The sequence below is a fragment of the Protopterus annectens genome, chromosome 11.part0 (assembly GCF_019279795.1).
Source record: "Protopterus annectens isolate FY-2018-M chromosome 11.part0, PAN1.0, whole genome shotgun sequence".
Taxonomy (NCBI): Eukaryota; Metazoa; Chordata; order Ceratodontiformes; family Protopteridae; genus Protopterus; species Protopterus annectens.
The window spans coordinates 208238431-208262598 of NC_056745.1; the positions used below are offsets into that span (position 1 = coordinate 208238431).

A 24168-nucleotide genomic window follows, 5' to 3' on the forward strand; every position below is an offset into this window, starting at 1 on the left:
ACAATTGGCTCTTGCCATTCCAAAACTGATCGCAAACATAGTGGCACAAAAAGTAAATATCCACTGAAGGAGTATTCCAAGAGGTGACGTGGTATGCAGTGGTCTTTGAGACAGGGAACAAACTGAGTTATTGATTGACTTTATAGGTGGGTGATGGTATGCAGATTTTAAGGAAAGAAATTTATATGAAAAACATATTCTGTGAAAGTATCACTATAACAATTAATCCAGATGTTAGCCAGCTTTGAGATGAATACATGAAAACCACAGAAGCTCAGATGTAAGGTTCCTTCTTCACAAATGCAGAGCCCAGGGTTCAGTTCTTAACTCTGGTTATTGTCTGTATCAAGTTTTAATGTTTCCATCCTTTCTGTATAAGTCTTCTCTTGAAACAGCAGTTTCCTCCCACCTCCTCAAAACCTGCTAGAAGACAAGGAAGCATCTCTCTACATTACATTTCCCATTGTTCACTTTATTACTAAAAAAAAATGTCTCTATGAAGAATGAAGTCACTTAACCATTTAATAAATATGCTTAATTTATGTTATATAGTGATATCAGTGGCAGTGTAGAGAGGTCAAAGAAAACAATTTGTAGATAACAGACAAAGCTCCAACCAGGTAAATGCAGAAGACAGGACTGGTAGAATAAAAAGGGATTTACAAAGTTCAAGGAATGGTCGTATGCTACAACTCAGCTTTAATCCAAGAAAACACAGTATAATATATCTAAATAACAAGAGCCCAAAGGGAAGACTATAGTCATTAAATGGGGTACATAGATTTAATGCTAACAGTTGAGGTACAGAGATTTGCATATTATGCGCTGCATAATTCTTCGAGAAAATCTAGTTATAATATAGACCCCCATGGAAGGTAGTCCTTGTCTTCTGTGCAGGTGTCTTAATTACTCACATTATATGGTATACAAAGTAAATAAATACAGAAGTGAAATAATGCATCACCAGAGTGAGGAAATGTTTTGCTTTAAAGAGTTTATATATTTTGGAATATTGAAGTGTATTATTCTCTGTGGTGTATGTTCCAAAAGTAAGCCCTGGTATAGTTTTATTGAAAGGAAACTTGGCAAATAACTGGAAGTGCTGAATCTGGACCTTCAATGTATTGTTACTTTAAGTGGATTGTCCAAAAATCTGGAAAAAGTGCAGTGTGTTACATTCTTGCATTCTGCTGTAGGAAAAAAAAAACAAAAACACCCTTTTAGGTATTTAATTCTTACTTCCTATATAGAGGAGAAAAGCAGAATATCAGCACTTAGGGAGATGTTCAAGGATGCTTGTGAACCCAGGAGGAACTTACCATTTATTCCCCATATGCTTTTAACCAATGGTCTTACATCAACTATAAATGATTATGTTTGTGAGCTGAAAAACAAATCAAATGAAAGTGAAATTGGTGAGTTGCATAAGAGGACAGCTTGTGTGATATGAAATGAAACAAGTAACAGACTATTAATAGAAAAAGACCTGACCTTATCAAAAATTGTGGATGATTACAGAGCAAGCAAATTGCTAGTACATCATTAAAAGAATTAACTGAGAAAAACGGATGCATGTGCACAAAATTGTGACTCAATTAAAATGTTAAAAATAAAAAATAAAGTGAGGATGTATTGCAAAAACAATGGTTATAAAAAGAGTCATGTGTGAATGCAAAATGAAGTCCAGAGAAAAGCCTTTGTAATTGAAATGCAAGCCTTATATAGTGGGTGTGGCTATAAGCATGAGGACATTTTGTCTTAGTGCAATCCTCTCTGTAGAGTCTGTGCTGGAAAAAAGGCATTTTCTAAAGAGTGTAAGAGCAAAATCAAGAATGTGCATGTTGTTGAACTCTGAGATGAGACTGAAATTGGTCCGAGATCTACCGTGGTCAGCAAATACAAAATAAATGCAAATAAATAAATATGAAAATGTGCTACTTGTGGATAATTCACATGAAATGCTGCCAGTCTATAGGTGCATTGTAATCTGCAGTACTTTGCAAGCCACAGGGGGTCATAAAGGCATAGGTTAGTGTTCCTACTTTCATATGTTTCACTGGTAGAGATTTCACGTAGGACTGACATCAGCATTGCAATTGTATACGGCATTGTCCAATGACACAGTTGCAATGCTTGCAACTCTGGAAAGAGAGGGATTGCCCACATCCACCATTACAGAAGCCACTGTAGAGGTACAGGTTGAGCATACAGCCTCATTGAGGCATGATGGGCATCTTGTACCTGAGGGTCTGTCACAAGCTCCACCTGCGTCCCTACTACATACAGCATCCAAACTGTACACTTCCTCTGAGTTGCACATATTCACCATTCAGGAGAGATATGGGGTGGGGGTTAGACACCCTCAGGACTCCAGGACTATACCTGATACAGCTATAACACTTGGCACTAACCAATGGATGTTTAACTCAGTGATGCAGGCACAATCATCTGCTACCCACAGCATTAAGGAAATTATGAGTGTGCTTTGTAGTTTACAGGACGACATACATACCCAGTGAAATGTAGTATAGAGACTGAATGAACACAACATTGCTGAGCTCACTGGTAGCAAATGTTGCCTCCATAGTTGTCTTCATGAGACACATTGCAACTGCTTTGTTGTGTAAATGCAAAGGTCATACCTTCCATGACTGAGGGGTAGTCAGGATGCAGGGCTGTCAACCTCAAGGCATACCATGTTAGACTAAGAGGAGTGGTTTCTGGCCCAGAACACTAGGTAGCCTATCCACCACAAGAAGAGCAGTTTCTGGCCCATACATTGTAATTTATTGGCCATTTGGCCAGTTTTTTCCATCTCCTTCGACTTTCTGGTTTAAAAGCCCGCGTTTGCTCTTTTTCCACCTTTCCTGCAACTAGTCTATCCCAGATACAGATTTGCTGTATCCAGGACTGTATGTAAGCTTCAGAATCCCCCAGACTTTCTGTGTTGGAGGGAAGCCTTCTAGCTTTTCAGTAGGAGTGGTAAGCACTAGGTAACCTATCCATCACGCGAGGAGTGGTTTCTGGCCCAGAATTTATAGTTTATTGGCCATTTGGGCAGTTTTTCTATCTCTTTCAACTTTCTGGTTTAAAAGCCCGTGTTGCGTTTGTTTCCTGCCTTTCTTGTAACTAGTCTAGTCTAGATACAGATTTGCAGTATCCAGGATTGTTTGTAAGCTTCTGAGCTCTCCCAAGCCTTTCTGAGTTGGAGGGAAGTCTGCTCTTCAATTTTTCCCTTAGATCTGCTAGTTCTCTCTTTTCTGCACTTTTACTAGCTTATTAGTCTAGCATTTTACCATACCAGACTTCTTGTAGCAATTATTGTAGCACACAAAAGTGCTACCAGCACTAAACATTCTACAAGGAAACAGCTCCAGTACTTATTATTAATGCCCACCCCTCCCGGCATGTCTAAAGGTCAGTTCCCTGTGCTTTCTCCTGTTAACCTGGTGAACTTAGGCATCCTGAGGCAATGTAGCAACTGCCTTATTTACACTGACAACCCTCTCCTCTTACCTCCCAACACTCAGACTTGCAAGAGATGCACTTATGTATCCAAACTGGAAGCCACGCACTCTCTAGCCAAGACCGGTATAGCTGGTCAAGAGGAGAAGGTCAACACGTGTACCACACCACATGGAACACATAGCCCTACAGAACACACACCAGCACTGCCTTCACATAAAAACACAAACCACAGACCCACCTTTAAGGAGGCTCTCAATAAAAATCTACCCAAACAGCAGAGACCTCCAAGGCAGAAATGCACTCGACCACCACAACACAACACTAATCACAAGACACATAACTCTCCTACACTCAACCAAAGCCTCTAAGTCAAAACAGCATGCCCAGCACACTAGTCATAGGTGACTCAATAGTACGGCACACTGATGTCCCACTCACTAGGTCGAATAAGGAGAAAGTAACAGTCAGCTCTCTGTCAGGTGCCAGGATCTGCCATATAATGCATGCACTCAGGTCCCTCAACAACAGGTCCAAATATGACTCTGTCATTGTACATGTGGGTGTGAATGGCCTGAGAAGTACCACCCTGAACTATATGAAAAGAGACATGGAAGAGCTCTCAGATTATGTAGCCCAGGCGTGTATGACCCTAGCCCTGAGCAGCATCCTACCATCACCCAGAATGATACCACAGTACACGCAGAAAATGATTGATTTCAACAACTGGCTAAGTTTCTGGTGTCATTCTAAGGGGATCCAGTATCTGTCTGCCTGGATGACATGATTGACAGATCTCGATGCTTTGCCAGAGATGGCCTGCATTTGTCACCCTTGAGCTTCTGGAAATTGGCCAAGGCTCTTGCCACCCATATAGTGCCTTTTTTAAGTGGTGTTCTAAAGACCAAATTATCACCATAACAGCTACAAACAAATGCAATCTGAGGGTCATGCTGCTCAACACTAGAAGTCTAAATCTCAAAATGCACTTGCTCGAAGCACTCCTTAAAATGGAGAATATCGACATTTGTGCTGTATCAGAGACCTTGTTCAAGGCAGCAGAAAGCACCCCTGCACTACCAGGCTATAACTCATTCCACACCTTTCAGCCCCAGAACTTGGACTGAAGCTCCAAAGGTGGTGGTGTTTCCATATTCATAAAGGATGTGCACACCTCCAGACTGGTAGCCCAACAAAATGCATTAGAGGTACTTCAGGTGCAGCTAACACTGGGTAAGACAGCGATTCAGGTCGTAGCTTGTTATAGGTCCCCAAACATGTCCTAAGACACTCACTCCACATTCCTAAGCACCCTGGAGAATATTAGGGTCCAACCTAACACACTCATACTGGGCAACTTCAACTACACCTCCATTAACTGGGAAAACTACTCATGTACCAATACACTTGCCCAACATTTCCTGGAATTCATTAATTCCAATGCCCTGGACAAGCTTGTCCTTACCCCCACTAGAGGTAGCAACATCCTTGAACTGGCCATTTTTAACATGGGTGACCATTGCTCTACACCAGTAGTCAACTCCTCCCTGGTGAGATCTGACCACAAACTAATCACCTTGGAAATCCACCCCCCCCACAAAGGTAACCACCATGAAAAACTTCTCCAAAGCTAACTTTGGGGTCCTAAGAACAGAGGTGGCTAACTTCACGGCACCTATGCAAATGGAGAATAGTTGCATGGCCACCGAATCATACACTAATGCACTGTACAAGCACATACACAAATGCATGGATCTCGACATACCCAATCGAACAAAGACATGCTCCTCCAAAAAAAGGAAGCCAATCTGGTGGTCTCCTGCCATAAACAACCTCTACAACAGAAGGAGGAAACTGATGCGGAATAAGGTGAAGGCCCAAGACTGAAAAAACTCCCTTATTAGCCTCAAACAAAGTTGAGATCCCTCATCAAATCCTCTAAAGTTAGCTATAAAAACAGAATTGCAGCAGATAGTAAAGACAACCACAAGGTCTTCTATAGTTATGTAAAGAACCCCCACGGCAATACCCAGATTTGCTCTGAGCTACTGCACAATGGTACCTCCTATACCGAGCCAACAGATATTGCCAATATACTGGCTGACAGATTCAGTGCCAACTTTACCTCCCCCAAAGGACCATTCACAATACCAGTAGATTGCCAAGCACCCAGTATTACTGCTGCACAGGTAAAAGCAGCACTGTCCAAGGCCAAGAATGCAGCTTCTCTGGGACCTGACAATATCCCTGGCTCTGTTTAACATGAACTACAGAATGAACTAGCACCTCACCTGTGTGCTCTGTTCAATCACAGCCTCACCTCAGGCTTTGTCCCTACTGAATGGCGCACTGCTATAGTCATTCCTCTTCACAAAGGAGGAGCGACTACAGACCCTGGGAACTATTGCCCCATTAACCTGACAAGTCTGATATGCAAAGCTATGGAAGGCATCATCATGGACCTAATAAACAAGGATATAGGAAATCTCCAAACTCTGGATCCTACAGTTTGGTTTTGTGAAGGGCAGATCATGCCTGCTCAACTTGGTCGACTTCTTTAAGTCAATCACCAGAGCTGTGGATGAAGGCAAGGTGGTTCATACAGCCTACCTTGATCTGGCCAAGGCCTTTGATACCATTCTCCACTCAGAATCATAGAAAAACTCACTAAGCTAGGCATCAACCCTTATATCACTAGGTGGATTGCAAACTGGCTCACAGATAGAACCCACAATGTGAAAGTAACTGACTCCAAGTCAGACTGCCGACCAGTCACAAGTGGAGTCCTACAGGGATCGGTCCAGGGTCCTCTCCTGTTTGGTATCTACTTCTCAGAAGTCCAGACCAACATGAAGGGACTCTGGCTGACAAAGTTTGCAGACGATTGCAAGTTGGGAGCCATTATTAACTCTCCAAGTGATGTTGGCATCCTACAGGAAGGCCTCACTGAGACCAATGACTGGTGTCAGAACCATGTCCTTAAGCTCAATGTCAAAAAATGTGTCATCATCCCCTTTGGGAAAAACCCAGTTCCCATGAACTACCACATTGATGGTAGTCCATTGAACACAGAAGGCGTTATAAGAGATCTGGGAACACAGGTTGACAGCAACCTCTCTTTTGACCACTGCCGCTGTGGTCAGAAAGTCCTTCTATTCGGCACATCTCTTTAGTAAGGGTTTTGCATCCAGAAAGAAAGAGGTCATTGTCTCCCTCTACTCTTCCCTCATTAGGCCAATCATTGAGTACAATGCCCCATTTGGCATGTACCTCACTAAACACCTGCAACAACTGGAGAGGCTGAAAAAGTACCTCACAAAGAGGATCCTAGGCCTTAAACACTTGTCCTATATGGACAGACTCAAAAAACTCCAACTATTCTCTGTCTCATATCACCTACTTAGAGACAAACTCTCTGCTTGACTTATAAAGCCATGTCTGACCCAGCTCTGTTAGAAATGTTACATCTAAAGAAATCCCAATCCCTCAGCACCACACGCACCAGAGACCTCAGCCTCATTACCACAATCAACAGAACGTACTGGAGGGACAGGTTCATAACGTAGAGACTGCCCATGCTATGGAATAGGCTTTCCATACATGTCAAGCAGAGCACCTCACTAGCCATCTTCAAGAGAAATATTGATGAGTGGATGGGAAATAGAAAATTCACCTCGGGGATCACTCCAGTGGTTCTACTCAACAGAGGCACTGTAAACTAAGGTTGGGTGGCACGATGCCAGGGTAATCCTATGGGCTAGGCTTGTAAAGGCTCCAAGGCTATTAGCCTAGTATACACCTATGAATCTATTGGGGCGACAGCATCACTGTCACTTGTGGTCACACAGTCTGCACTTCACCCTGTAGGTGTCATCCAAGGTGTGGGCAACTACAATCTTCTGGCTCAACACCTGAAAGGAGATTTTACCAACAGGTGATGACTGCAAGTAGGGGAACAGAAAATAGGCAAGATAGGGCTGGAATTTAATGGACAAAACTGTCAAAGTTGCTGAGTTTTGGGGAGCATATAAATAGACAGGGGAAAGTAATAGACTGGATTGAGGCCATGCAGAAATTTGGACTGCAAGTTAGAGACTGCAAGTTAGAGACTGCCCTCCCTAACAGGAACTGAGAGCAAACAGACAGGAATAAGACAGTGCTAAGTAAAAAACTATCTTTGGGATAGCTCTCAACCAATCAGGGACAAATTTCACCAGAATCAGCGACAATTCCAGAAATAATCAGAGACAATCAGGGTCTCTTATAGAATATTAACTTGAGAAATTTACAAAATAAGAGAATGTGAATTAATATACATTTTCTAAAGTAAAAGAAGGCTATAACTCTAATTATTGTCATTATTTATTAAATGCAATTCACCACCTTTTCTTCAAAAGTCACTAGATTTAGGAGGGATTAAGAGGGACAGAGCTAAAATCTGAGTCAAAACCAGAAATGTCCCTGAAAACATTTGAGTGGTATGATCTCTGGTAGAGTTTTTAGTCAAGTATAGGACAGTAGCTGCAGTTAAAAGAAGGTACTCAGTAGGACATATAAAATATTGCACGATAACTATCAGAATCAATCAGAGGAAGTTAAAAAAGGTTTGGAAGAGAGACTGGAAAGGCAGTTTATAAAGGAACAATGGGAGGACATCTACATACCCCAAGCAGTCTTCAGAGAAAATTTCCTCAAGTAGATAATAAATGGAAGATTGGTGGCCATAGAAGTGCAGTGGTTAGTGTTGTCACCTCACAGCAAGAGGATCTCTGGTTTGATCCTCGGCTGGGGTGTCTTTTGTGCAGAGTCTGTATGTCCTCCCTGTGGTCACGTGGGTTTCCTCTGGGTGCTCTGGTTTCCTCCAAACATCGCTCAGGAGAACCAAATAAGGGCACAGACCTAGTACCAAGAGAAGGTTGAAATAACAAGGCAGTTTATTGTGCAAAATGAACTGCCTTGTTATTTCAACCTTCTCTTGGTACTAGGTCTGTACCCTTATTTGGTTCTCCTGAAAGAACTTTTGGTTGTTCCTGGTTATTAGTGTTCACTTTCATCTCTTTATTTGGTTTTTCCTCCAAACATCCCAAAGACATGCTGTATGTGGATTGGACACTCAAAATTGGCCCTAGGCGTGAGTGCGTATGTGTCTGTGCCTTCTGTGGAAGGTTGGGCGCCAGGCTGGCAACTCAACACCGTAAAACTCTACTGCCAATCTTGAGTGGACAGGTGAGCCACTGTGGCGACCCCTAACCGGGAAAAGCCGAAAGAAGAAGAAGAAGATAACAAATGGAGAATTGATGGAAAAGCAAAAGGTAACTTAGAACATGTTTCTTGGGAGTGTAACAAGTTGGAAAATTTGAAAAATTCCATACAGAGTACTCAGAAATGGTGTGGGTACAAATGGTTGTAACTATGGAAATTTTTTTTAATCTGGGACACAGGATCTGAATTGCCCATACGTAGTAAGGCCTTACTAAGCTGAATGCTACTGGCTACCAACAAAGCAAATACTAGAAAATGGAAATCAAAATTTAAATCAACTGTAATTGAAATACTGAATATTGGAAAGGAGATAAAAGGACTAAAGGTGGGGTATCTAGAAAAGGGAAGGGCAAATTACATAGAAATAAACTGAATTTATGAGACCAATACATGTAGAATAATGTTTAGGAGGAGGACTGAGGTTTAATGGAAGGCTGGAACTGAGTGATTTGTGTAATGTTGGACTAAATAATAATTGTTAAAAAGTAAGAAAACATATACGTAATATATAATGCATAAATATGAAAAATGTTAATTTTTTTTCTATTAATATGTGTGTGCCTATGTCTTAAGTGATAATTTAATAAAGATGTTTGCAAAAACACCTGGAATGCCTTATCAGGTTACACTTGCAAATTACTATAGTTTTACCCTTTATATGTTGTCTGTAAGCACACAACTTACTCTCCCCCAGTCATGGCTAATGATAGTGTCTATATCAGATGACTGAAAGTTTAATTAAGCGAATAACTAAACGTTGATCACTAATAATCGCGCACACAAAACATCGAACGACAGTTTCCACTCAGGGAAACAATGCCATTGCCCTAACTAAATATACCAACCCTGAGATTGCTCCACATTGAAGAAAGAGCAAACTCCACACAATGGCCAAATGACTTGTTTCCCTGAGTGGAAACTCTTGCTCGCGGTTTTGTGTGTTCGATTATTAGTAATCGACGTTTAGTTATTTGATTAACTAAAAGTTCTGTAAACTAATTTAGACCCTAATGATCAGTTCATAGCACCTCTTTTTATCAGAAGCATCAGATTGTAATTTCTGTTATGATGGACTCTCACGGTGCCATAATTCTATACTTTCTCTGCCACGGACTACATCAAACCTGACATCATATGCCAACAAAGAGAACATGACTAACAGTCATATTGTGGCAGCCAAATCTACCACTGAAAGATGTGATCTCTGTCTCTCTACTATCCCAGACTATGTGGCTACTATGCCTATTTCATATGATCTACTCCATGTCATAGTGTTGCAGATATTTTTCACTGTGTCTCCCTACCTGTGCAAGTGATAATGATTATGCCCTGTTCCCTCCTGAGTGGGCACAGCAATATTTGATGTGCAGCATGATCGGTGCATACACTGCCCTGCATAGCCCAAGTGTGATCATTCATGTATTTTATTCTGTGTTGTCTGTGTCATGGTACATTGCTGGTAAACAGATCCCCATCTCATTACTAATGTAGCAATGTATTACCCACCCCTGCCTTGGCTATGGTACTGTGCTGTGTCTTCCTACCCTAGCTCTTACCACAAAATTCTGCTGCTGGTAGAACTGGTATAAATGAACCTGCCAAGATGTTCTTTTAGTGCACTGTCATGGCACACAAAACAAAAATCTTGCTGCAGATGTCTGGACTGTATTGCAGCGCTCCTCCTGATTTTTATAGGCAACAGAAGCATCTTTTCAGTGGGTGAAATGTATACTCCATTATATTTCACATTTTTGATGTTTTGTAATATAAACCATTTCCTGTATGGTCTGGGGGTTGCTGATGAGGTTTTGTAGCCAAGGCTCTAGAGCATATCCAAAATTACCTGCAGCATGCAACAAAGAACATATCATATGGGGGGGGAAAGGAAACCTATATAAAAGGATGTCCTTATCGCATAGTCTGGAGAAAGTGGACATTCCAAATGTGCCTCACATAATAGATATATTAAAACTGAATGATGTAAGGTGATGGCTGAGGAGAAAACATCTGCGGTGTCAATGTGATGAATAATGTTGACTAATACACAAAGTTTTTGAGAGATATAAAAATGGATAACTTGAAGAACATATAATTGCTTAAAATAATTTACCCATGGCACATGGTAGATGTGTTTCGAGGAGGGGAAGTGTCACTTTACAGATGGATTCAAACAGGAAAAATAAATAAACAAACTATTTTTGGTTATCTCTGATGAGTATGTTCCAGTTTTGTTGGATAAGACAGGGTAAAGGAACTGAAAACAGACTGGATTTTTTTAATCAGAATCTGATACACTAATTCATTCCAGTCAAGTGGTCTCAGACTTCAGGTCTCTTAACCTCCTTACATGTTCTCAAGTGGCTTTGAAAAAAAAAAAACAACAGAGGACAACTCTCACCATGAGTATGGCCACTGGTTTCCAATGGTACTAACTTGTACCACAATTCCCCCAGACAATGTCATTATTAAAGTAAAGCAAATAATTTTGTCTACATGTTAGCCAGCAACATTCTTCCTTGACTGTACTGGAAACATAATAGTAAATATAATGCAGACAAGCATATGCTTCATATTTCACATTTGTATTACAGCTAAACAGGTAAGACTCTATGTTTCAGTCTCTTTCTGAAAATTTTTGTGTGACTTATATTCAGTCTAGAGTCAGAACAGCAAAATACATACACTGACTCAACCACCACCCTTAGGACTAAAGGATACATCATCATCAAACCTTATGTTATGTCCTGTTTTTTTCAATGTCCTTTTTCCTGCATGCCTGCTGACCACAACCCCCTCATTCATTATGAGTACATTTATTCCTCCATGATTGGGGGGGGTCTCCATCACAGATACAAGAGCCAGCTGGATGGGACTATCATTCAGGTGTTTTGTGGTCTCACCAGTGTCTAGCAATGGAAACTATAATGACATATCAATTATAGGTCCAAATCCCTCCCTTGTTGGTTAATGTGAACACTCATATACCATCAGAGCCTACAGTGCCCTCCGTTTACATGGGCATGCTCCTACCCACATGCTTAATAAGGGCTACCAGTACCAGCTTGCTAGCACTAAACCTGCACGTCCATTTCCTACCTGTATCTTTGGTGCCCACAAGCCCCCACTTGTACGACAGTGGTGAGCAGTCAATTAACCCACAGCTTTTACCTTCATAATTCTGGCCAGCATCAGACAGTTACATCTACCCTCCCTGCTCTACCACTGCTCATTCAGCTCAGCATCAGGCAGTCACTTCTACCCTCCCAATTCTACCACTGCTCATTCAACTCAACATCAGACTGTCACTTCTACCCTCCCAGCTCTATCACTGCTCATTCAGCCCAGCATCAGGCAGTCACTTCTACCCTCACAATTCTACCACTGCTCATTCATCTCAGCATCAGACAGTCACTTCACCCCCCCAGCTCTACCACTGCTCATTCAGCTCAGCATCAGACATTCCCTTCTACCCTTTCAACTTTACCACTGCTCTTTCAGCAATTAGAACTTGGGCTGTCTGTGTTGTAGTCAGGGCTTTACCCCTGTAGGCAATGGATTGTGACCTATTGTTATAGCTTCTTCCACCTAAACAATAAAAACATAAATCATCACGTTTATGCCAAAATGTATTGTAATGGTGCCAAGCAAGGCAGAATCAGTTACGTTTCCGGAAACAGAAACCTATACAGTATTAGTCCAAAAAAAGTTCATTGTTTTTGTGTGTCTTGAAATGCAGTGCTATTATCTCCCTACTTCATGTTCCCACATGCATCTGTATGGGTATCCTGCTGTTCCTCTCATGTCATCATACTAAGCATTTATATTGTACAACTGGTTTCTAATTGGCAGCTAACAGGCTTCCAGTCCAGTTGCAGTGATGTATCCTGAAAAGCACAGCAGAGAATCTATTGACTGATGTGGTCCTCTCTGCTCATTTTGCTTTCCAGGTGTCCTGAGGTCATTACCAAATCTTGTCTTATAGTGATCATGCCGAGCACCCCGACTCTACATGAAAATGAGTGCATAACAATATGAGCTTACATGGGGCTGAGTACAGGAACATGTTTGTTTCAGTACAAGCTTGGAACCTAGCTGTAGAATTTTGCTGGGGTCCAGTCACACCAAAGGACTTCAGGCATGCCACTTTTTTTTCTAATTATGCATGGATTGATATTCCAATGGAAAAGATGTCTCAGGGTCAGTAATATAATGGTGGCATAACCACATATAAAGTGATCCTAGGTATAGTCCGTAAGCCATAATACATCAATAACCACCCTTACACATGTAAGCAAAATTACTGAATATAACTATCCATAGTAAAGAAAGAAAAAAAAGATCTCAGAGTTCTGATAGGAAATGGTTTATTCTTTGAGGCGTATATGACACAGATATTTTCTGGGAACAATAGATCGTTCGAGTCAAGGAGTTCTTAGTACTGTTACAAATATTTTATAGGTGGCAGCCTTTGTATACTCAGAAACTATTTTATTTCCTTATAGAATAGTTCTTCAAAGCAAGGCAAATATGTTATGTTATAAGTGAGAAACATTTATCTGTAAACTTTATTCATTAAATACATAGCCACATTAGAGCATTCATACTGGTTTTACTAGGCATTCAATTATGATTTTGTTTGGAAGTGCCTGAAGTGATCCAATTTGCACACTATACATGCTAAAAATACTGCTTTGTTACTAAATTTATATCAGTGTATATCTATATTTAGATCAGAATGCTTCTGTTTTCCGGATAAGCTTTAAAACTAGGTATCTCTAGGAGTAAGACGTCAGACGTTTTTGAAACCTTCTTTCCCCTTCATGCTGCTGAGCATCTGCTGCTCTGTGTAAGCCCTAGTGGATTTTTCCCTGTGGTTTTCTCCTGGCCACAGTATAGGCAACACAGGTTTGAGGACCTTAACAGATACCCTGCAACTCTAACCATCAGTCCGGAAGCCACCATTTTAAGCTTTAAATAATACCACTGAACCCTAGTGGATTTTTCCCTGCCGTTTTCTCCTGGCCACAGTACTGGCAACACAGGTTTGAGGACCTTAACAGATACCCTGCAACTCTAACCCTCGGTCCGGAAGCCACCATTTTAAGCTTAAAATAATACCACTTAAGTATGTGTCCCAGTAAATAACTACTACATAAGCTAATCTTTTAATTAATGCTAGACTTTATAAGCACAACAAGAATTTATAGTGTTTTTTTTTTTGCTAGTCGCCATGAAAAGTAGATGCCAGCAGCTCCTATCCTTTCTATTTGGTTACCCACTATCCTCATACTGTTTCTGTGTATATTCTCCTGTTCTGTGCTTTACCCTTCCCTGAATTCATTTCTAACCTCACTCATAACTGCCTTTCCTAGTGCACCTGCCCTATTTTACTGGCTTCAGACTCTTACATAATGTTATTTTTCTTATCTTTTGCCCTGCTTTTAGCTGCTAGTAATACCTCTCTCTCCCCCCCTCCAAAGCCCCTCTCTATTGTAGCTTATTTTAACCATACAACACTGGGTTTGCTTCAAGTAAATCTACTTGTGTAGCTTGAGGTCAGTGTCCTTTTGTAAGCTTACTTCTGCTCATAGTTTATTTCTTTTTATTTTATTTCTGGTGACTATACCTTTAGAAACTTTATATCCTTGTCTCTCAAGCTAGTTTTTCACTTTCTCTGATTGTTTCTATGAATTCATCTTGACCATGGTGCTAGCCACGCTCCATTCGCCCTTGCTATGCTTGGGCTCCTTCGCTTCCCTACCCTACCCCCATTCTCACCCACCCGATTACAATTACCTTTATACCTAACTATCCTTCCCCTTCCTGTCCCACTAGCCACTACAATTCCACTTCCTGCCTATTGCCACAACCACCTTACTAATCTGTCAGTCTTGTCAACACCACTTCCTCTATACCACTGTCTCTACCTACTCTATCTGACCATATTTTATTCCAACATGTATTATTTTCTAATATCTTCTACACTACTCCTTATTCTCTCTATCTCCACCTCTTACCACTCCAATCTCTCTGACCCACTCCTATGTTCACCAACTTCTCACTCATACAACATATATCCAACTACTTCATCTTTTACTATCTCCCTTAATCTCTTTACTACCTCTACCTCGCGTCTATATAAACTATCCATAGTACAGTTTTTTAAACCTTCCCACAAAGCTAAGTCAAAACTATACAAACTCCATCTAGCATCTAGTACACACTCTCTCCTCACTAAAAACCTACTTTGTTCTGGAGATATACATCCCAACCCTGGCCCCTCTTCTCTCCCCAAAACTACCTCTACACTGCCCCCATCTTACTCCTCTAACAGTCACCAACCTCAGTCACAACAATCATCTCCATCCAAATGCTTAACTATTTACTCATTGAATATTCAGAGTCTAGCAAATAAAGTCACTGAGCTGCACTCATGGATAGCTCTCAATACCCCTCACATCCTCTCCCTATCTGAAACCTGGCTCAAGCCACAAATCACAAATAGTGAAATACTCCCACCAGGTTATAATATCTTCCGATCTGATAGACCTGTAAAAAAGGTGGTGGCATGGCCATCCTCTACTCAAACAACCTTAACCTCTCACCATACCTTTCCCCAATTCCCAACTTCCTCCCATCTGAAATCATCATCCTTAACTGCCATCTGAATCCCCACAAAAAACTTGCAATTGCCTCTATGTACCTTCCTCCTGGTAGCAATCTGCCCATTCTTGAAAACATCCTATCCTAGTTCTCCAACAACATACCATATGAGACACTTATCCTTGGTGATGTCAACACTGATTGGTCCAAACTCACAACTGACTCCCCCCAACTCAGTATCCACCTACGCGGCTTCCACCAACTTATAACATCTCCCACTCACTTCCATAAAAATTCCACTTCCAGCTTCATCATAGACTAGATCCTTACCAATTCTCCCCACCAATCCCACAATCCCACCACCTTACCTGACTCCCTCAGTGATCTTCTCCCTACTACCATCTTAAGACACTACTCCCATATTCCTAAACCTCACCTTATCAAAGACTGCCAAAAAGTATCGACTTTCAGTTCATCCCAATTTAACTCCATTCTCCACAACATAGATTGGTCCATCCTAAAACACCTCCCCCTAAATGATGCTGTAAGCACTTTCAATAGCATCTTCATGAATACTCTAAACTCCTTAGCTCCCTCTAGAAAGATCAGAGTAAAATCAAATAATGCTCCCTGGCTCTCCAAAGAGACTAGGTCCCTTATGAAACAAAGAGATCATGCTTGGAAAACCTGGACTAAAACTAATCAACCACCTTTTCTTCAAAAATACAGGCAACTGAGGAACCTTGCAAAAAAACATACAACTAATAGCAAAAAGTTATACTATAGCTCTGCTCAGCTTAACAACAAATCCAATCCTCGAAAAATGTGGTCAACTCTCAACAACATCCTCTATCCTGGAAAGCCCTCTAATTCCTCCCCATACCCTAACTCTTCCTCTCAGGAAACAGCTACCCTCCTGAATAAACACTTTATCTCTTCCATCCAAAATATGGTAACCTCTAAGCCAAACTCTACTTCGACACCCACCCTTCCAAGTCCCACTAACACAACTTTGTTTTCTTTTGAGCCAGTTCCCATTACTTACATCAAATCTCTACTACTCAAGCTAAAACCTTGCTCTCCTTCCACCAACAATCTATCTCCTACATTCCTCAAACATGCTGATGACTCAATTGCCTATCCATTAATCTATTCTGGAATCAACTGTCCCCACCCTTTGGAAATCTTTCTTCACTATCCCTCTTCATAAAGGTGGAAACTCCACTGAGCCCTCAAACTACCAACCCATTGCTATTCTGTCCCCCCCTCAAAGATATTAGAAAAATATATTCACTCACAGCTTCTCAATCACCTCCTCAAACACCACTTACTTACCCCTACCCAACATGTATTTCGTCCTCACCACAGCACCACCACTGCCCTCCTTTCCTTCACTCATATCATTGCAGAGGCCCTAGACAACAATAAACTCATTTCTTGTCTCTTCCTAGATCTCTCCAAAGCCTTCGATACTGTCTCTCATCCTCTACTACTATCCAAACTCACAAATCTCCACCTATCCCCCTCCGCACTTGCCTGGTTTAATAGTTTTTTATCTGGCAGGGAACAATCTGTCAAATAACTCTCATCCTCCTCACCTTTCCTTCCCATCTCCACTGGTATTCCCCAAGGCACCATCTTGGGACCCCTTTTGTTTAACATCTTCACCAATGATCTTTACACCTCATGTAAAGAGTCCTCCCTTATTCAGTATACCGATAACTCCACACTTATATCCATCTCAAATAACATTCCTGAACTACACTCCCTGACCCAACAGGCCCTACTATCCATGGAACATTGGCTCTCTCACAACCTATTGATCCTAAATCCCAAAAAGACCAAAATCCTACTTTTCCTTCCCCGTTCTCTTTCTCATCACAAAACCTTTTTTATTACATCTTCTAACAATACAACTATCCAACCTGACACCCACACAAAATTCCTAGGGGTCATTATAGATGACAAACTAAAGTTCAACTTACACATATTCCAATGTATAAAAAAACAAACCAGGAACTAGGTTGGCTATATTGGAACAAAAAATTCCTAACCCCTGAATCTAGACTTACCCTGGGCCAGGCACTCCCCCCCCTCCCTCTTATACGCCACCCCAGTTCTTACCAATATCCAGGCCTCCACTCTAAACAAACTCCAACAGACTTACCATAAAACAGCCAGATTCATTACTAACTCCCCATACAACTCATACCACTGCATTTCTTTAAACTCTCTTCAATGGCTTGAACTTCCCCAATTTCTGCTATCTTATCAATTTCATATGCTACACTCTATTCTTTATAAATCCTCCTTCTGTCCATCTCCATCTTCCTCAGTCTCCTTCTACATCCCATCCTGGACCCTCCATACTTCTAACCAACAATTACTTGATATCTACCACCCAAAAAGGTCAGTAGGCAAACTACTCTACAAATACTCCCTTGCCCATGCTTGGAACAAACTTCCCCTTGAATTATGTTCAATCTCCCACACCTCACACTTAAAAATGAACTAAAAGCTTATTTTCTCAATTCCAGAACCTGCGCTTGCCATGACCCTACCTAGTCTTCCTTTCCTTTCTGTACCCTCAAAGGACCATACTTAGTAACTCATTACACCTCTCTCTCCAATGTGTCTACTATGCATTTGCATAATTTTATACAAACAAAATTTTTTTATTGTTCACCTGTTGAACTATATCAATGTAAAATTGCTACTTAGCTTCTTTTTAATGCAACTTTAACTTTATGCATGTAACCCAAAATATGTGAATCTTTTTGCTATAACTGCTATTATATCAATACTGTTTAAAATTGTTGTTGTTTGTCTTTCGGATTTTACCGGTTAGGGGTCGCCACAGCGGAACACTGGTCCGCTAATGATTGGCAGTAGATTTTCACAAACGCCGAGGTGCCAGCTCAATGTCCAACCTTCAACTAAGGCACATCCATTTACGCATGTCTTTTGAACGCCCATCCAACAGCGGGGAGGACATGCAGACTCCACACAGAAGGCACTCCCTGCACTTCAGCCAAGAATCGAACGGGAGAACCTCTTGCTGTGAGGCAACAACGCTACTGCTGTACCACCACGGATATGTACTTGTTTAAAATGTACTACTGGAGCTTTTCTCCTCGGGTCTCCATTGAAAATGGGCCACAAGCCTAGTTGGACAAACCCAGTTAACAAATGTCAATAAATAAATAAATAAAGGCATAAAATCTAGTTCATTGCTGGATGCATTATTACAGTAAACTCTAGATGTTGTTCGTTTATGACTATAGCACAGCTGAATGACATTACATAACTGTTAGAAGTACTGCTGAGTGATCAATTGATAATGACTTATGAAATGAATAACTGCAAGATGACTGTACAGCAGTGATCGCTAAACACTAAAGGAGGTTTCCCATCATTCACTTGAACATGGATTTCTTGTCTATGAGCTGCTCGTACTTGATTGCTCATGTATGTTTATTGCTGAAATTTTAATGCTTTTACTCAGTGTTGTGGTAATTAGTTTACTCCAAAATCATGGAGAAAGACCAAGCACTGTTTTATTATTATTATTATTATTATTATTATTATTATCATTATTATTATTTATTTTTTCCAAGTTACAGTGACTGCAGAAATAGTAATAAAGAAAGAGGTGTGGGAGGATTTGATCCAAACAAAACACTTGTGTTCTGTTACCCCCTTTACTACTTGTGTATTCACACAAAACTAAGCCTGTTGTGAATATTGCTGCAGTAGTTAGCATGTCAGCACAGTAGATAGTTTTGGGCATGTGTGTATGAGGGACTGGGTATTGACTGAGGTGATATAGTAGATCTCCGGAAATATGCTGTTGTAATACAATGTATGCTATCCTCTGTAATAAGCACAAGATTTTTTTATTATTATTGTTTTTTTTATTTTATTTTAACACTGCATTTTAGAATGAAATAGCATTGTACTTCGGATCTTTGTGCAGTGAACATTACACAGCCAAGATACATCCATCTACAAAACTTTATAGATCATGGTACCAAAGGGTACTTCATTTTAACTATTATAAATTCAAAATAAATAAATAAATAAATAACTAAATCAATAAATAAATACATTTATTTATTTATTTATTTATTTTTTATTTTACATTTGTTAACCAGGCTGGTCCATCTGGATATATTTCCATTTTCAGCAGAGGCCCGGGGAGAAAAGCTCCACAGTAACATTCAAAAGTTTATAATGTACAAATATAACAGAAAAAAAATATGATAAAAATAATGAGAGAGCAGTAGTTACAAAGTCATACTATTTGAGCAACACTATATTCAAAAAGAATTACATACACAAATATAAAGAAAAATTAAGTTAAAAATAATCAGAGAGCCTTAGCTAAAGAGAAGTATGCTAATTGTGAAACACAAAACCTAAAAGGACTAAGACACTCTTACATTAAGATATGTGAGGTTGTTTACAATATGTTCACAGTTTAATTCATCTCCTATTTGTAACAATAATTTAAGACAGTTACTACTACCCAGGGGTAAGCAGTATTAAATGGTGAGGGGGAGGCAGTATAGAGAAAATGGCAAAAGAGAAAGCAGACAATTAGTCAGGGTAACAGCATGAGCATAACCAGTGTGTTTTAAGATGTTGCTTGAGCCTTTGTTTAAAGAGTGGGAAGGAGGGAAGTGCAGTTAGATCTGATGGCAACAGGTTCCAATATTTTCCAGCGGTATTAGAAAACAAGGAGTCACCCGCAAAGTTATCTTTTATATAGATATATATATATATATATATATATATATATATATATATATATATATATATATATATATAAAAAAATAAGTAAATACAAAGTATAAAATATTTATACAATAAGACCACACACTTGTCATTGACAACTATAATAAGAAAACTAGTAAATGCTTTACTTACGTTTTGTTTGTTCTCATCTAGGTATCTGCTCCAAAGGAACTAGTTGCCCTCATGAGTGCTCAGCGTGATGGAGAAGAGCTGGATCCCCAAGATAAAAGCCGGAAAATATTCAGATTTAGACAAACTGTAAGAAAAATTACAATCCCATAATATGCATAGTGCATTCACGCATGCTGTTGCACTGCAGTCGTCAGTACACTATTGAGAAAATGTGAAAGATGCTTTTGAATAATCATTTTTAAGGTGATGTTCGGTTATAAGGAATAAAATGTTGTGACACCTTTGACTTAAGTAAAAATATAAATAATACAGGAGTTTTTATTCATAATGAGATAAGCAGATAGCTTACTTTTAAATAAAACGGGATGCCATATATCATATTCACATTATATCTCAGAAATGCAAATCTGAAATTCACCTTTATGTAGACAAAACAGACTGAGGCAAACTATTAAGATACATAACTGTGTCATTAGACCACACACATGAACTTAACACCCAGACAAACATTGTAACTGAGGTAAAACATTATTTCAATTTCACTTTTGCTGTCATGTGAAACAGTGAAGGATGGGGACAGGGAAAAATCTGTTTAGGACGATGGCAGATTAGCGATGTGAAACTCATACAACAGAAGGACATGAATGGCTGCAATGTGCTAAAGCAAGGATGTTGAAACTCCGAATAGCATTTTTATATATATTTTCTTATGTGTAGGCAATTTTGTCGAATAATCATATTCAGGATATGTAATATAATAATGCTTTACTGTGTGGGCAGGTTTTTAGTGTGATAAAGATGTGAGTTTGTGAAGTTAGTGTTACTTTTTACTACAGCATTGAGTATTGTTTACGCGTATGTAAAAAAATAAATGCAGTTAAGCTTATTGAGGAATTCCTTTTTGTTAGTTTTGTTAATAAATATTTGTACCACATTTCAGTTATAGAGTGCATTATACTAACAGCACAGAGAAACACAACATTTGTCACTGAATTCCTTTTGTACGGCCGGCTCCCTACAACCTCTACCTTTATACACACAGGAACACAGCACCTTAGTAAATACATCGAGTCATTCTCCAAGAATAGAAATGGATAGTCAGATGCATGCTGCGTAGTAGCTGAAGGCAGTTTATCACCTCCAATGGCAGAAGAAAATGTTGTAATGATATTCCAGACAACTAGAAAGTGCCAAGTGGCAGTGGGGTTACTAAGTGTCACATAATTGACATAGCTCCCCTACAGATTTTCTTTTACTGTGACTTAATTGAAGGACATGACAACACCATTTATAAGTGCCCCACTGCACCTTGGGAATATTTTTAGCATTTTCTCTCCCTCACCCAGTTCTACTTTTGCAGCCGACTAGGAACACGGTGCCACACTTGAATCACTTTCAGTTGCATAAAGGAGAGCAAAACGTTTGCCGTCAGTTTTATCTAAGGTAGGAAAGCATACCCACAGTTATTTCCCTCAAAACTATCACTTAGGAGTTCTTTCTGATGGCTCATAGATATCCTGAAACAATAGCATCTGGGGCTGATATAAGCTGTTACACATCATTGACAGTTTAAGTCCTGTGGTTTTTGCTTGACAGGCCAATGCTTTTACAGCATATGTATTGATCTAACAGATTTTTATTGAACTTTACAGGGTGGAGCAGTGAGTATTGATACCACTCCTATTTCTGAACCTGGACCGCTGCATCACACCCCAAAAATGTTTGAACCAGCCCTACTGATGATTACAGTGACCTAGAACAGAACAGCTCTCTCAATGTACTAATGCATTGTCTGTACAAAGAGCTCTCGATTCCCAGAATCCTGCTAATGCACCAAGTTCCATTGACTACTCCAAGTACCATATACTATGCATTTCCAGGCATCTCTCTATAAACCTCCAGGTCACATACACTGATGCTTGCCCTGGTATCTACTCTTTGGAGGTCTGAACACACAACCTTCAGCTCAACCATCACCAAAATGGGAGGCTGCTAACACCTAGCTTTCAGCTTGTGTAATGTTCCTCTTGTATACAGTGAGATGTTAGGCATACAATCTTTCATGCCACAACTGGTCCTAGTTACTCTCTGGAGCCATGCATCCCACAAATACTGAAAGACCAATATTTGAAACATTTGTAGTTTTAAGGCAAGAGCTATTTGTAGAAGGCACCTGATCAAATACAGGTCATGAGGAAAAACCCTTATTTCAGTAATCTGTATTTTATCAAAAATTGAATCTTTAATCAGTTTTGTTGTTAAAATTTCTCATTAAGATTCCTCAACACTAGGTCTGCATTACAGTCTAGTGCTGAACTTATATTCATGCATACCTTAACTTTTTGTAAACCAGAGAACAAATTATAGTGCAAGCATTATTCAAAGGGAAAAAAAAGATTGACTTGTCATATTCAGAAACATTGCAGATAATACAGAAAATTGGTGAATAACATCCAACACGACTGAAGGTCGTGCTCTGAATGGGTCACCCACAAACCCCAAATCCCATGAACCAGAACACTATAACAGAACTGAACTGTGGTGAGGTAGGGATTTCTTGCATTTTTAAGAGTATTCTGTATGTAAAATCCATACAAGTATGAACAGAAAAGGCTTGCCTAGTTTCTCTATGAAGATTAAAAGTATGAAGGTCCATCCATGAGTAATTACCTTCGCCATCATGCTGTGCATGCTGAATGGCATCTATTCATAACGACACCATCGATACCAGTACTTACCATTGTCTTTTACACCCATGCGATTCAATAATCTACTGAAAGCCAAAAGCTGGACAACAGCTTGACACTATTTTCTGTAGGTTCCTCCAAGACCTTACCAGGTCCAGACTCCCTGTCTTCCCTTAACAACCTAGCTGTAAGGGGCACCTAAACAAAATGTCTCTCTAGTCTATGTTCCAGTATTATAGTGTAAATGTTCATTTCTGCTGACAGTAAAGGCATTGGCTATAATTAGGGGGATGAAGTGCATCTTTTTCTTACTTTTCAATATCCTGAAGGACATGGAGAGGGAACTCTCATCCTTCACTGCATGAGACAGTGGCATATGACACAGGGTAAACACATTTAAATGTGTTTATAAAACTCTAACATAATTACATCTGGGCTGAGTGCTTTGAATAAGGACATAGAACTAATGATTTTCATAGTCTCTAATATCCGTATAAACTTACTGAACTGATATGGGACTTTAGAAGAGACTTGTAGAATGTTCAAGGGCTGAATAAGTGCTGATGTGTCTGGTTCTGAGACTGGTATAATGTCTGGTAGACCTTCTGTATAAAGTTTTTGATATCCCCTAGCATATTATACAGTTTCCCTTTCTCAAAACAGAGGGAAAAAATGCAAAACTCCTTCTTCCTTAACTTTAGTTTGAAGCAATGAGTTTAGGGGAAGAGATCCCTGCAGCCCAGGAAAAAATATGAATCTTCTCAAATCTGTCATGCATCTCCGCCAATTGAATGTCCTTGGGTTTCTGCTTAAGGTCCACAAGTTTACCTAAAAGTGCCTATTCTGTAAAAAATATTCCTCCATATATACTTCATTTACTGCTGAAATAATATCCTATGACATCTTGAAAGGACCCATCCCCTGATTCTTCTCCTCCCTCTTGAGCCATGTAAGAATATCTTTAATTTTGTTTTAAAAATTGTCACTAAATTAATGATGACACTTCCCAAAAATTGCAGTATTCCCAAAACTAGCAAGCCATCCCATTCTTTGTACCATATTTCATCTTTCAAAAGTAATGGATCACACCAACAATTGGGGGGAGTTACATCTTAAATATGACAACTCCAACTGTACAAGTTATGGCATGATGTAGATGTCAGAAGGATGTCAGTCCTAACCACACTATGTAACAAGTGAGCACTGATCAGCCAAAATGCAG

General features: G+C 39.9%; 1 protein-coding gene across 2 annotated transcripts in view; it reads left to right on the top strand.

Annotated features, from left to right (window-relative positions):
- LOC122815270 (leukotriene A-4 hydrolase-like) overlaps positions 1 to 24168 on the top strand; it is a 231259-nt gene that overhangs the window by 74157 nt on the left and 132934 nt on the right. For both annotated transcript variants that reach the window (XM_044087624.1, XM_044087625.1), the window contains one exon: positions 20281 to 20385. In XM_044087624.1, coding sequence (XP_043943559.1) covers positions 20281 to 20385 — 105 coding nt within the window. The remainder of the gene's footprint in view (positions 1 to 20280; positions 20386 to 24168) is intronic.